This window comes from Phyllopteryx taeniolatus, chromosome 5, assembly GCF_024500385.1.
Source record: "Phyllopteryx taeniolatus isolate TA_2022b chromosome 5, UOR_Ptae_1.2, whole genome shotgun sequence".
Taxonomy (NCBI): Eukaryota; Metazoa; Chordata; class Actinopteri; order Syngnathiformes; family Syngnathidae; genus Phyllopteryx; species Phyllopteryx taeniolatus.
The window spans coordinates 1,413,904-1,428,444 of record NC_084506.1 but is presented as its reverse complement, the minus strand read 5'-3'; the positions used below and the strand labels follow the sequence as shown (position 1 = coordinate 1,428,444).

Below are 14,541 nucleotides of genomic sequence, written 5' to 3'. Positions count from 1 at the left end.
CGGGCCCCCCGGGCTGGATGACTGCTTGGCATTGGGGCTCCCCTCTCATGACCCGTGGCTGCTCCCTGGGTTCCCCCCTTATCGTTCCCTGTCGGGTGCCCCTATCCACCGTCCTTTCCAACAAACAAGGGACACCCTCCCTCCCCTGGGCTGGACGGGGACTGGCTGCATCGTTGGCCCTGCAGGTTGCGGGGGGGGGGGGGGGGTTGTCTGGCTCTATTGAGGGGTGGGTGGGGGGTTTTGGCGGGGCAAGTGCGGCGGTGAGGGAGGTTTGGGATTGGGTCCCTGTGGCATCCTCCGGGTTGCCGGTTGTCGGGGCGCCTCAGTGGGGCCGGTGGACCACCCTGGGTCCCTTGGTGTGGGACGTGTCCCGTCCGCCGGGCTGCTCTTGGTTGGACTCCTGCCTCTCGATTGATTGAGTGAGGTCCTCAGCCTCCGCGGTGCAGGCACACCAATTACAGGACACTTCTGTCAGTCATTATGCATGCGAAACGGTGTCAATTAATTTGCATGTGTCCACAGGCACACACCCCGGGACTTTTTCGCTAGGTGTGGGGCCACTCACTTATTGCGACAAATAACTCATGAAGATGCGAATTGCTTGGGTATACCCTCACTCACACTCTCATCCTACAGACTTTTATAATTTACATAGTCACTCCCACCACACTTCAGTTGGACAGCCGGGTGCACGACCCTTGTCCTGCATGCTTATTTTCCTGTCCTTGTCCTGTTCTATCTTGTCCTGTCCTTCCCTCACAACGTGTAGCACTACTGACCCATACAACACTCATATCTAATCTTTCATTGTTTTAGATATGTAATGATTTACTTTTCTCATAGTGTTTACAATTAGTGCTTTGTATTTTGTCTTCGTTTCTCACTCCCCTCTAGAAACTTTGTTCTGTTCGACTGATCAACTCTATCAATAAATATCAATTATAATACTAAGAAAACACGCATCTTAAAACTCCACTGTGACACAATAAAACTGTTCCGGCATAAAAGGGATACAGATCCTCCATTCTGCCTGACCTAACAGACGAACAGGACAAAAAAACAATACTCACACTGTACATACTCCGCACATTGGACACACTCATATCTCATTCAGAGGGACTGGCAGCAGGTATGGTGTGGTGGACGCCGGGCCGGGTGCTGGCACATCTGTGCTGGTTTCCGGTCTGGTCGCCTATTGATTACAAACAGATGTTGTAATACAACAACTCAGCTCCTTCAATAAATATCACAATAAATAGATACTAGATGATCTTCCAGACCTTTGGTTTAACAAATGTTCTTGATCTGCACCTTTCAAAATTTTAGTTGAATACACCTAACCTATCAGGTCAAATTTATAGTTTTTTTTTTTGCTAGTCTGTTTTTTTGCTTTGTTTTGTTTTGTTTTATAAATTAAAATAACGTATGGTCTTACATTTTTTTGTACGTCCATGTGCTTATCCTTCTCCAAGAATACCTCTGTCACTCTGTCATAAAAATAATCCTTTTCTTTAATTTCCAAAAGTCTGTCTTCAATGGAGATGATCGCCAAGGAGTAGCGTCATCCTGTATCGGTCCTTATCCGACTCTATGTTTTACTCTTTTCAATGTGGAGAGTGATATTTTTACAGATGCTTTTATATCTGGTAAAGTGAGCACCAACTAACTTTATCAGCTCAGGAACAGTTAGCATTAGTTCCTTCTGTGCCAAAAAGCTGAGACGTTGTCTGATTTGAAAATAGTATGAATTTGAAAATTAAAGGCATGGAAAGCAGAAAAGATAGTGATTGTACCGCAACCATATAGCCACTCTTTTTGAGTTGGTAGAGTGGGTTGTCCGTTGTCAAAGTCTGTGAGCTGTCAAAGACACTCGTCAAGTTTATTTGCATCACCCTTAATCACAAAATGGTCTCACAAGGCTTCACAGGCCCACAGTCGGCAATGATTGATGACATCACCAACTCTAAACCCCCAATAAAGCAAGGAAAAACTCAAAACCCCATTTGGAGAAAAAAAGAAACCTTGAGAACGGACCATGGATGGGGGGAATCCTCCTTCCAGGATGACTAGGGTGCAATGGATGTCAAGTGGGCAACTTTTATCACATAGTCTGGTGCTGAAAAATGGTAATTAAGATGGCATAAAAGTCAATTTAAAAGAGATGAAGCACTGCAGGTAGATGCCTTCAGGAAAGTGGTTCAGCCTAAGGACCTGGCCCGGTCGGTTGTGAGCACAATCCTCAATAGCAACGACTCCAGGGAAAGGGTCCACCTCAGATCTTGTCCCAATTGGTCAGTGCAGAATCCATACAGCAACGGCCTCAGATTCGGTCATCGTCACTTAGCCCCCTCTCTGAGCAGGAGAGGAGGGGAGAAGATAGGACAAAGTGGCTATGAAACAGGTCTATGTTTTCTTTAACTAAATGCCAAAGTGTAGTCGGGATTGAAACATTTCTACTGAGGTAGCAGCGCTAATATCCGCCGGTAGGCCATTCCAGAGTACTGGAGCCTGAATAGAAAATGCACCCAAACTTGCCTCCAGGTTGGCGTTTTAAACGAGACACTCCTCTCATTTGCCTTAACTGGTTAACAAGTGGGTTACTTTCGTTCTCCCACTTGTCTGAAGCATATATTTTAGCTGCGGAGTTGGTCTTCCTCTCTTTATTACCTACAGTTTCAAATGAAAATCCAGTTTTGAAAAATCTTTTATTTTTAATCTTCCATTTTGTCGAAACAAACTGAAATGGTTACTGTGATGCACTTTTCAACTATTTTTTAGCAGAAGAGTGCATGTATCTTCTTCTACACATTGTGCCGATGAAGCCCAGCACTGCCACGTGTCAATGGGGCACGGTACTTTTGGGGCTCCACCGGTGCATTTTTTATTGCACATTTATGGCTGGTCAGAAAGACTAAATAATTTCACACTCACTCACTCACACAAATTCATTAAATATATTCGACAGACTGTGGAACGTCAGCATTGGTAGTACATGTGCAACAAAACATTTATATTGCCGATATAAAGAGAGACAGCAATGCCCCCCTAAATGACTTATTGTCACTCCCTGTAGTGTAGCCTTTCAGGCTCTATTTTCTATTTAAGTCACTAAAAGTGAGATAAAGATAAAAAAAAGATTAAAAATAATCTAAATAATAAAAACAGTGTTGCTCATTTGCATATGGTAACTTTGCATCCTGTCAAAGTATTGTACAGTACACACATTTCTCTTATGATTAAGGGCTATACAAATAAACTTGGCTTGATTTGATCTGATGGCGATGCCATCAAGTGAGCTGGCTGCTTTCAAACTTGGCCTAACATTCGGCACATCCACGGTAATGTGCAAGAATTCATTCTCCACTGTGAATTAGAATTACACTCTGATGATTACTGTATGTTCCTTATATTTTTTGGGGCGCTGTATACTTCAACCATTTTCTATACCGTTTATTAGGGTCGAGGGTGAGTTGGAGCCTATCCCAACTGACTTTGGGTGAGAGGCGGGGTATACCCTGGACCAGCCAGTCAATCAAACAAACAATCACACTCACTTCATATAAACTGACTGTTCTCAATCGACCAAACATGCATGTTTTTGGAATGTGGGCGGAAGCCGAAGAAAACCGACGCAAGGGGGGCCAGAGCCTAGGTTCGAACTCACAACCTCAGAACAGTAAGGCTTGTGTGATAACCATTCACTGATTGTGCCGCCAATTGTATATTGTATGTACCTAAATAATTAGGATGTCTTTCTTCTCTGTTTGTAATTGTTCATTTTTGAACATCAGAACCTTCAAGAAAGAAAGAGTCGAAGTACTCTTACTTATGAACAATTGTTTATTCACGGTAATGTACAGTATACTGTATATGTCACCTTCAGTATGTGTGATACATTTGTTTTTTTCCCATGTTTATATAGTACGTATGGTGTATAACCACTTAATTCTGACACTTCATTGGTCTGTCTGGCTGGTGAACCAGTCGAGGATCTCTTGTTTGTTCTGCTGTCGCCATTTGATATTGGCTCTGGTCCTCTCCACAGCCTGCTCCAACGCCAGAGTTGCTGAACCAAAGCCTGCTGCTTGGTGCTCACTCACAAAATCTTCTAGCTGCCAGAGGAAACGTGGAATAGTTCAGACACACGCACACAGACACACATGGATAAAAATATTTAACTGTTCTGAACATCTTCCCATGGGCTCACCACCTGTGGGAGGGGCCATTGGGGTCAGGTGCAGTCCGAGCTGGGTGGCAATCCGAACACGAGCTGGTGTGTAAGGTCGAGAAGTTCTGACTAGATATAGTCGGGCTCGCCTCCACACACCGCTTGGGCTCTAGTACCAGTTTTGTTGAAAGGGGTTGGACTCTCTTCCACTCTGGAGTTGCCCAAAGTGAGAGGCGCTGAGCAGGTGTGTGTATACTTACTGCCCCAGGCTCGGCGCCTGTACATTGGGGCTCACCCCGGTGAATGAGAGGCTAGCCTCCCTCCGCCTTCGGGTGGAGCGATGGGTCCTGACTGTTGTTTGTGCCTATGCACCAAACAGCAGTTCAGAGTACCCACCCTTTTTGGAGTCCTTGGAGGGGGGTGGCAGGACTCCATTGTTCCGCTGTGGGACTTCAACACTCACGTGGGCAATGACAGTGAGACCTGGAATGGCGTGATTGGGAGGAACTGCCCCACCGATCAGAACCCGAGCGGTATTCTGTTATTGGACTTCTGTGCTCATCACGGATTGTCCAAAATGAACACCATGTTCAACCATATGGGGTGTCCACACGTTCACTTGCCACCAGGACACCCTTGGGCAGTTCGATGATCAACCGATGAAACAACGGTTTTGCGGCCACATGTCTTGGACACTCGGGTGAAGAGATGCACGAGCTGTCAACCTATCACCACCTGGTGGTGTATTGGCTCCGATGGTGGGGGAAGATGCCGGCCCGATCTCGCAGGCCCAAACGTATTGTGAGGGTCTGCTGGGTACATCTGGCAGAATCCCCTGTGAGAGGGAGTTTCAACTTCCACCTCCAGCAGAACTTCACCCACGTCCCAGAGGAGGCGGGGGGCATTGAGTCCGAGTGGACCATGTTCCATGCCTCCATTGCTCAACCAGCCGACCTGATCTGTGGCCGTAAGATGGTGGCCTGTCGTGGCGGCAACCCCCGAAGTGGTAGACACTAGCAGTGAGGGATGCCGTCAAGCTGTAAAAGGAGTCTGATTGGGCCTTTTTGGCCTGTGGGACTCCTGAGGCAGCTGATGGGTAAGCAAGCAGCCAAGCAGAATACAGCTTTGTTGGTCGCTGAGGCCAAAACTTGGACGTGGGAGTAGTTTGGTGAGGCCATGGAGAACGACTTCCGGATGGCTTCTCAGGAGCGGGAAGCAGTGCACCATCAACACTGTGTATCGTGGGGATGGGGCGCAGCTTTGCTCGTTGTGAGTTGGTGGGGAGAATACTTCAAAGACCTCCTCAATTCGACCGACATGCCTTACCATGAGGAAGCAGAGTCTGGGATCTCTGAGGCGGGCTCTCCTATCTCTGGGATTGAGGTGGTTACAAGGCTCCTCGGTGGCATGGCCCCCCCGGGGAGTGGATGTGATTCGCCCGGAGTTCCTAAAGGCTCTGGATGTTGTGGGGCTGTCCTCTGCAACATCGTGGGGACATCAGGGACAGTGCTGATGAATTTGCAGATTGGAGTGGTGGTCCCTCTTTTTAAGAAGGAGGACTGGAGGGTGTTGTCCCACTACAGGCAGCTCACACTCCTCAACCTCCCTGGTAAGGTCTATTTAGAGGTCCTGGAGAGGAGGGTCTGTCGTGAAGTCCAATCTCAGATTCACGAGAAGCAGTGTGGTTTTCATCCTGGCCGTGGAACAGTGGACCAGCGCTACACCCTCGGCAGGGTCCTCAAGGGTGCATGGGAGTTTGCCCAACCAGTCGACGTGTTTTGTGGACTTGAAGACGGCATTCAACCTTGTCCCTTGGGGAGTCTTATGGGGGGGTGCTTCAGGAGTATGGGGTACCGAACCCCCTGATATGGGCTGTTCGGTCCCTGTACGACCAGTATCAGAGTTTGGTCCACATTGCCGGCAGTAAGTTGGATTCGTTTCCGGTGAGGGTTGGACTCCGCCAAGGCTGCCCTTTGTCACATTTTGTTCTGTTGGTTTCATCAAGCCATGATCTTCAACTCTCAGTGGAGCGGTTCGCAGCCGAGTGTGAAGCGGTTGGAATCAAAATCAGCATGTCCAAATCTGAGACCATGGTCCTCAGTCGGAAAAGGGTGGAGAGCCCTCTCCAGGTCAGGGATGAGATCCTGCCACAAGTGGAGGAGTTCAAGTATCTTGGGGTCTTGTTCACAAGTGAGGGAAGAATAGAACGGCAGATCGACAAGTGGAGCAGTGCAGCGTCTGCAGTAATGCGGACTTTGTATCGGTCCGTTGTGGTGAATGAGCTAAACCGAAAGGTGAAGCTCTTAATTTACCGGTCAAGCTGCGCTCCTACTCTCACCGCTGGGATCTTGAACAAGATCCCGGATACAAACGTCCGAAATGAGTTTCCTCCGCAGGGTGCCCTGGCTCTCCCTTAGAGATAGAGTGAGAAACTCGCTCATCCGGGATGGGTTCAGACTAGAGCCACTGTTCCTCCACATTGAGAGGAGCCAGATGAGGTGACTCGGGCATCTGATTAGAATGGCTCCTGTACGCCTCCCTGGTGAGGTGTTCCAGGCATGTCTCACCAGGAGGAGATGCCGGGGACGACCCAGGACACGCTGGAGAGACTATGTCTCCCGGCTAGTCTGGCAATGCCGCGAGATCCCGCCGGAAAAGTTGGATGAAGTGACTGGGGAGAGGGAAGCCTGGACTTCCCTGCTAAAGCTACTGCCCCCGCGACCCGACCTTGGATAAGCGGAAGAAAATGGATGGATGGATGTTCTGAACATTGAAAGACCTGTTGTAGCTGGGCAGATGTAGAAAATCTTCCTGTGACTCCATGGATTATCGAGGCAAAATTGAAGGATCCCACACCATATCTAGAAACAAAAAACACGTTAAACAGAAACAGCTTCAACGCCACCTTTTTTCTTCTTGGTCAGGAGGCTGCCCATGCCAGCTGCGAGACATAATCCCGACAGCATGTTCAAGGCCTGCTCTTGGGCCTGCTCACATTCACATCTAAGGATAATTTAGTTTTCAAGAAACCTACCATGCATGTTTTTGGAATATGGAAAGAAATCAAGTGCACACCCATTGGTTCCCATCCATTTACCACAAACATACAGTACATTACTGTGTAATACTTACTGAGTGACCATGTAGTCCCATTGCAGTTTAATAAAGTCCCACGCTAGTTCCTGACCCAATCTGTTGCTGGCTACAGACCCAATGACTATAGAGGCATCCTGCTTACGAATCATAGCTGGCTTTAAAGTGTATGACAGATATCTGTGGAACCAAGAAATAAAGCCATCAAAAAAGAGATTAAAAATTGACATAATTTGTATTGAAAGCAGGAATGAATAGTATGCACTCACCTTTCCAGCAGTTGTGTGTTGCTGGTACAAGCTAGGGCAGACATGAGCTTACTGGCTTCGCTGGCTACAGATGCATTCTTGAACTGGGTCCAGCCAAACTCCCACTCTGCCTTGTCACCGGACGCAATGGCACTGCAGTATACTGCATCCCGCAGGTGTGGCTGGATCCTGTTAAGATAAAAATAAAAGTTTGGTATGTTTGTTCATTTGAACAAAATTAAATAATATTTTGTAGAACACACAAATTATGCTGAGGTTTGTCCATCCATTGCTTGAACCATGCGCTGGTCAAGTTTTGGCACTGTGTTATTCCAGTCTTGCAAGCCATTTTGATGGCATTCACCTGATTGTACCTGCAGGAAAGAAACAACATGGCCATTTAGATTGATGCATTATTGGTCCGTTCACTCTACCTAAGAGTAACAGTCCCCATCAACATGGCTGTCAGTATGAAGTTAGATTGTTGTCCACAGTTACCATGCATATGGTGTGACTTAGAGGTACTGTACAGTATATTGGAAGGAGCTATCTGGCCATTTCTTCTTATGTATGGAAGTGATTTCTTGAAAAATTAAGCTTTTTGAGGCACAGAAGTAAAACATGCAACCACATAAATCTTAACAGAAATGGGGGGACTTGAGTCAAATGACTTGACTAGGTCAACTCGAGTTGCCAGTTTTATGACATGCGACTTGCTTGCCAAATACTTCAGAAAGACTTGACTTTAGACTTGGTAGCCAAGAGACTTGATTTTGACTTGAACTACACGACTTGACAAGTCATCTCGTTTAGAGTTGGAAATCTGCATTTTAATAAAGACAGTTTGACTTTTTTTGAAAGAAAGAAATGTTGTTGGGGGTTCATTCACGCCAACCTGGCAAGACAGTCTGCATTGTTGCACAGTTGCCACTGCGACCTAGCCACCTGCAATGAACAACGATTGAAGGAGCTCCAAAGATAATACAATTTTGATTAAAGGATTATGTTGTCAATGAAGTCTGCAAAAAGAAGATGGCAACCTGCACGGCTTGCAACTCGCAACAACAATGACGTTGAACTTAATCCGTCACAAAGACAGGTAAATTAATGTAACAGTTTCACTAGCTGGTCAAACATTAAGTTTCATAGACTGGTTTGGGAGGATGAAAAATAAAAATTATGTGATTGTGAATGTTTTAGTACAGCTAAGTAACATAACAAAAAGTGGGACGGTTTATGATATTTATTTTTTATTTATTTTTTTGTCCTGTTCGGCTGTTAGGTCAAGCAGAATGGAAAATCTGTATCCCGTTTATGCCGGAAGATTTACTGTTTCACAGTGGAGTTTTTAAGCTTCCGCTGTGGTTTCTTAGTATTATAATTGAGTTTTATTGAGAATCAGACTTGATCACTCGAACAGAACAAAACAAAGTTTCTAGAAGGGAGAGAGAAACAAAGACAAAAGACAAAGCACTAATTGTAAACAGAATGAGAGAAGTAAATCATTACATTATCTACAACAATGAAACATTAAATATGAGTGTTGCATGGGGCTGTACTGCTACACCCTGTGAGGGAAGGACAGGACAAGATAGAACAGGACAAGGACAGGAGAAGAAGCATGCAGGACAAGGGTCGTGAACCCGGCTGTACAACTGAAGTGTGGTGGGATTCATCCATCCATCCATTTTCCGAGCCGCTTCTCCTCACTAGGGTCGCGGGCGTGCTGGAGCCTATCCCAGCTGTCATCGGGCAGGAGGCGGGGTACACCCTGAACTGGTTGCCAGCCAATCGCAGGGCACATCGAAACAAACAACCATTCGCACTCACAGTCATGCCTACGGGCAATTTAGAGTCTCCAATTAATGCATGTTTTTGGGATGTGGGAGGAAACCGGAGTGCCCGGAGAAAACCCACGCAGGCACGGGGAGAACATGCAAACTCCACACAGGCGGGGCCGGGGATTGAACCAGTCGCTCTAACCAGTCGGCCACCGTGCCGCCGTGGTGGGATTCATTATGTAAATTATAAAAGTCTACAAGACGAGAGTATAAGTGAGGGGATACACAAGCGATTTGCATTGATTTACTTGTCGCAGTAAGTAACTTTTACGTCAGGCTCCTTGTTGGGCAGCCAAGGAGTCCTGGGGAAGATGTGTTGCGTTTGTTCGCGGCAGTTATGTTTTTTACATTGAAGCATGTCTGCATTTGTGATGAAGATATCAGACAGACAAATCCCAGGCAATACAATGAAACACACAATAAAACAGTTAGATTTAAGCTAATTAGTTGGAGACTGGTGATGTATAACCACTGCAGATGGGTGGAAAAAAAACTCTTCCTTGATAGCTTTATAGCAGCCAATAATTCTATCCATTTTCTGAGCCGCTTCTCCTCACTAGGGTGTGCTGGAGCCTATCCCAGCTGTCATCGGGCAGGAGGCGGGGTACACCCTGAACTGGTTGCCAGCTAATCGCAGGGCACATAGAAACAAACAACCATTCGCACTCACAGTCATGCCTATGGGCAATTTAGAGTCTCCAATTAATGCATGTTTTTGGGATGTGGGAGGAAACCGGAGTGCCCGGAGAAAACCCACGCAGGCACGGGGAGAAAATGCAAACTCCACACTGGCGGGGCCGGGTATGGTTTATCAGTTTATTTTTGAAAGGGGACAATGCAATTTCATAAAACACATGAAGTACACATGGTTAAAAAAGCCAGAACCCGGGTCCTCAGAACTGTGAGGCTGACACTCTAACCAGTCGGCCACCGTGCCGCCCCAGCCAATAATTATCAAATACAATTTCCTACAACTCAAAGCAACCAACAAATTAGCCAAAATTTGTTTTCAGATGTCAACAGCAATGTCATTGACACAAATGTGTTCCTAAATCCCTCATAGATACTTGACACATACTCCGAAGCCTCAACACAGTATGACCTATCACTAGTGAAAGGCACTGTGGGAGGCAAAATAAAGGCCTATGTCTTGCCATCTTTTGTGCTGTTTTTTCAAGTGCTTTTTCCTGCTATCAGATAAGCGTCTCGCCACAATATGCTTGAATCCACATAATATACTCACTGGTCCGTGTGTCTCCGTGGAACCTGGATCCAGTCTGATGTCATCTTTTTGAAATACAAGTAGAGAGGAGTTACTAACTTCTTCATGTACTCCTGGAAGTATTACAGACAGATGAGTCAAGTACAGGCCATAAACTTTGTTTTCCATGACATCAGGGTCGAACAAACATGACAATATGTCTGAGTTTTGTTTAAAAGTTACTATTTGGATACCTGCATAGGGTGATAGACCTCAGTTTGGTCCAACATAAGGTAATAATAGTGAAGGTTATTCAGAGCAGTCTGCCAGGGAATGTAGTCAGTCTCAGCATACAAATAAGATGTGGTTCTCAGAGCAAGTGAGGCAGAAACCACGTGAGCCCTGAAAAGTGAACAGATATGCTTAGATTTTACTTGTCTCTGGACTATACCATCCACCACCAGGTTGGGAAATAGTGAATCTTCTTCACAACTTTTTTCCTATTCGGGCTTGCAGTTTTAGATTGCTGATCTTGGTTTTGGCATGGTTTTTAGTGTGTGTTTTGTCTTGCTGGGAAAGAGTGAATGCTTGCCTTAAACGTCAATGGTGGACTGAATAGAATTAAAGAAAACAGAATATTACTATTACAACTTAATGTTGTAATAGCTTATAACAAATTAAGTGTAAAAGGTTTGAAATGGAGAGGAAAATCACATACACCCTTGAGTGATCTACCTGGCCAGATTGAAGGCATCATCCACAAGCTGGGCTCTGTTTGTTAGTGGAATAAGCTGTACAGGAGAATTTAATGTAGACACAGACATACATCAAATGTTAGCCATTTTATTCACTCTAGGAATCCAAAGTGCTAGCAATAATATAAGACAAAAACTATAACACTAATAATTTAGTGTTGAAATATGGTACCTGATGATCTCCGGTAAGCTGAGCCAGGAGTCTTTCCCAGTTTCCTAGATCATAATTTACTCGATAATAACCTGTGACGTTGACATTGGCAAGAATCCACAAGCCGCCACTCCTCATCTCCAAGTTCATAGCTATAGAGGAGAAGGCAGGGGAGAATATACTGTACATGATATACGAGGTCTCAGAAATATTCCAGGACTTCTATTTCTTCTTCTTCTTTTCCTTTCGGCTTGTCCCATTAGGGGTCGCCACAGTGTGTCATTCCTTTCCATGTAAGCCTATCTCCTGCATTCTCCTCTCTAATACCAACTGCCCTCATGTCTTCCCTTACTACATCTATCAACCTTCTCTTTGGGCTTCCTCTAGCTCTTTTGCCTGGCAGCTCCATCCTCATCATCATTCTACCAATATACTCACTCTCTCTCATCTAGGCGTGTCCAAACCATTGAAGTCTGCTCTCTCTAACTTTACCTCCAAAACATCTAACATTAGCTGTCCCTCTGGTGAGTTAATTTCGAATCCTATCCAACCAGCTCATTTCTAAAGAGAACCTCAACATCTTCATTTCCACCACCTCCAGATTTGCTTCCTGTTGTCTCTTCATTGCCACTGTCTCTAATCCATACATCCTGACTGGTCTCGGCACTGTTTTATAAACTTTGCCCTTCATACTAGCAGAGACTCTTCTGTCACATAATACAGCTGACACCTTCCTCTCCCCTTACAACCTGCTTGAACCCATTTCTTCACTTCCTTACCACACTCACCATTGCTCTGGACTGTTGAAACCAAGTATTTAAAGTCCTCCACCCTCGCTATCGCTTCTCCCTGTAGCCTCACTCTTCCCCCTCCACCCCTCTCATTCATGCACATATATTCTGTCCTATTTCGGTTAATCTTCATTGCTCTCCTTTCCAGGGCATGTCTCCACCTTTCTAACTGTTCCTCCACCTGCTCCCTGCGTCACAATGTCATCTGCAAACATCATTACCCATGGGGATTCCAGTCTAACCTCATCTGTCAGCCTATTCCTCATCACTGCAAACAGGAAGGGGCTCAGGGCTGATCCCAGTCCCATCTCCACCTTAAACTCCTCTGTCACACCAACAGTACATCTCACCATGGTTCTGCTGCCCTCATCCATCCATCCGTCCATTTTCTTTACCGCTTATTCTCACTAGGGTCACGGGCTGCTGGAGCCTATCCCAGCTATCTTCGAGCGGGAGACGGTCGCCAGCCAATCGCACGGCACTTAAAAACAAACAACCATTCGTACTCACATTCATACCTACGGGCAATTTAGAGTCTTTAATCAACCTACCATGCATGTTTTGGGGATGTGGGAGGAAACCGGAGTGCCTGGAGAAAACCCACCCAGGCACGGGCATAACATGGAAACTCCACACAGGCGGGACCGTGATTTGAACCCCGGTCCCCAGAACTGTGAGGAAGATGTGCTGTCCTGTATTACTCTAACATACTTCTTTGCCATTCCAGACTCCCGCATGCAGTATCACAGTTCCTCTCTAGGTACTCTGTCATAGGCTTTCTCTAGCTCTACAAAGACACAACGCAGTTCCCTCTGACCTTCTCTGTACGTCTCCATCAACATCCTCAAGGCAAATAATGCATCTGTGGTACTCTTTCAAGGCATGAAACCATAATCTATCCATCCATCCATCCATCCATCCATTTTCTACCGCTTATCCGAGGTCGGGTCGCGGGGGCAGTAGCTTTAGCAGGGAACGCCCAGACTCCCCTCTCACCAGCCACTTCATCCAGCTCTTCCGGGGGGATCCCGAGGCGTTCCCAGGCCAGCCGAAGGATGTAGTCTCTCCAGCGTGTCCTGGGTCGTCCCCGAGGTCTCCTCCTGGTGGGACGTGCCTGGAACACCTCACCAGGGATGCGTCCGGGAGGCATCAGATGCCCCAGCCACCTCATCTGGCTCCTCTCGATGTGGAGGAGCAGCGGCTCTACTCTGAGATCCTCCCAGATGACCGAGCTTCTCACCCTCTCTCTAAGGGAGAGCCCGGACACCCTGCGGAGGAAACTCATTTCGGCCACTTGTATCCAGGATCTTGTACTTTTGGTCACGACCCACAGGTCCCCGTGTAGTTGGAACACACCCTCCAGTCCCCCTTCTTAAAAAGGGGGACCACCACCCCAGTCTGCCAATCCAGAGGCACTGTCCCCAATGTCCACGCGATGTTGCAGAGGCGTGTCAGCCAGGACAGCCCTACAACATCCAGAGCCTTGAGAAACTCCGGGCGAATCTCATCCACCCCCGGGGCCTTGCCACCGAGGAGCTTTTTAACCATCTCGGTGACCTCAACCCCAGAGATAGGAGAGCCCGCCTCAGAGAACTCAGACTCTGCTCCCTCATGTCGGTGGAATTGAGGAGGTCTTCGAAGTATTTTCCTCACCAGCTCACAACGTCCCGAGTCGAGGTCAACAGCGCGCTATCCCCACTATACACAGTGATGATGGTGCAGCACCGCCTCCAAGGACTCCAAAAAGGGTGGGTACTCTGAACTGCTGTTTGGTGCATAGGCCACCAGGGGCTCGCCTTCGAGCCCCACCTCCAGATGAAACCATATTGTTGCTCGCAAATAATCACTTCTGTCCTGAGTTTAGCCTCCACTACTCTTTCCCATAACTTCATCGTGTGGCTCATCAACTGTATTCCTCTATAGTTCCCACAGCTCTGCACATCACCCTTGTTCTTAAAAATGGCCACCAGCACACTTTCACTCCATTCCTCAGGCATCTTCTCACCCGCTAGAATTCTGTTAAACAACATGGTCAAAAACTCCACACCCACCTCTCCTAGATGCTTCCATACCTCCACAGGTATGTCATCAGGACCACCTACCTTTCCTTTTATCATCTTCTTTAGTGCGTTTCTAACTTCCCCCTTACTAATCATTGCCACTTCCTGGTCCACCACAGTTGCCTCTTCTACTCTTTATTCTCTCTCATTTTCCTCATTCATCAACTCATCAAAGTAGTCTTTTCATCTATCTAGCACACTACTGGCACCAGTCAACACATTTTCATCCCTAT

The 14,541-nt window shown here is 46.7% G+C and overlaps 1 protein-coding gene across 2 annotated transcripts in view; it reads right to left on the bottom strand.

Annotated features, from left to right (window-relative positions):
* Positions 1–3,820: 3,820 nt before the first annotated feature.
* Positions 3,821–14,541, bottom strand: part of LOC133477801 (aminopeptidase N-like) — a 36,519-nt gene continuing 25,798 nt past the window's right edge. The window contains exons 15-23 of one of the 2 annotated variants that reach the window (XM_061772965.1): positions 11,479–11,609; positions 11,287–11,342; positions 10,806–10,953; positions 10,594–10,685; positions 7,773–7,883; positions 7,531–7,698; positions 7,301–7,441; positions 6,948–7,029; positions 3,821–4,112 (exon numbers count right to left, since the gene is read on the bottom strand). In XM_061772965.1, the coding sequence (XP_061628949.1) occupies positions 3,957–4,112; positions 6,948–7,029; positions 7,301–7,441; positions 7,531–7,698; positions 7,773–7,883; positions 10,594–10,685; positions 10,806–10,953; positions 11,287–11,342; positions 11,479–11,609 (1,085 nt within the window). In that variant the 3' untranslated portion in view covers positions 3,821–3,956. The remainder of the gene's footprint in view (positions 4,113–6,947; positions 7,030–7,300; positions 7,442–7,530; positions 7,699–7,772; positions 7,884–10,593; positions 10,686–10,805; positions 10,954–11,286; positions 11,343–11,478; positions 11,610–14,541) is intronic. The other variant, XM_061772966.1, reaches the window with a different exon arrangement.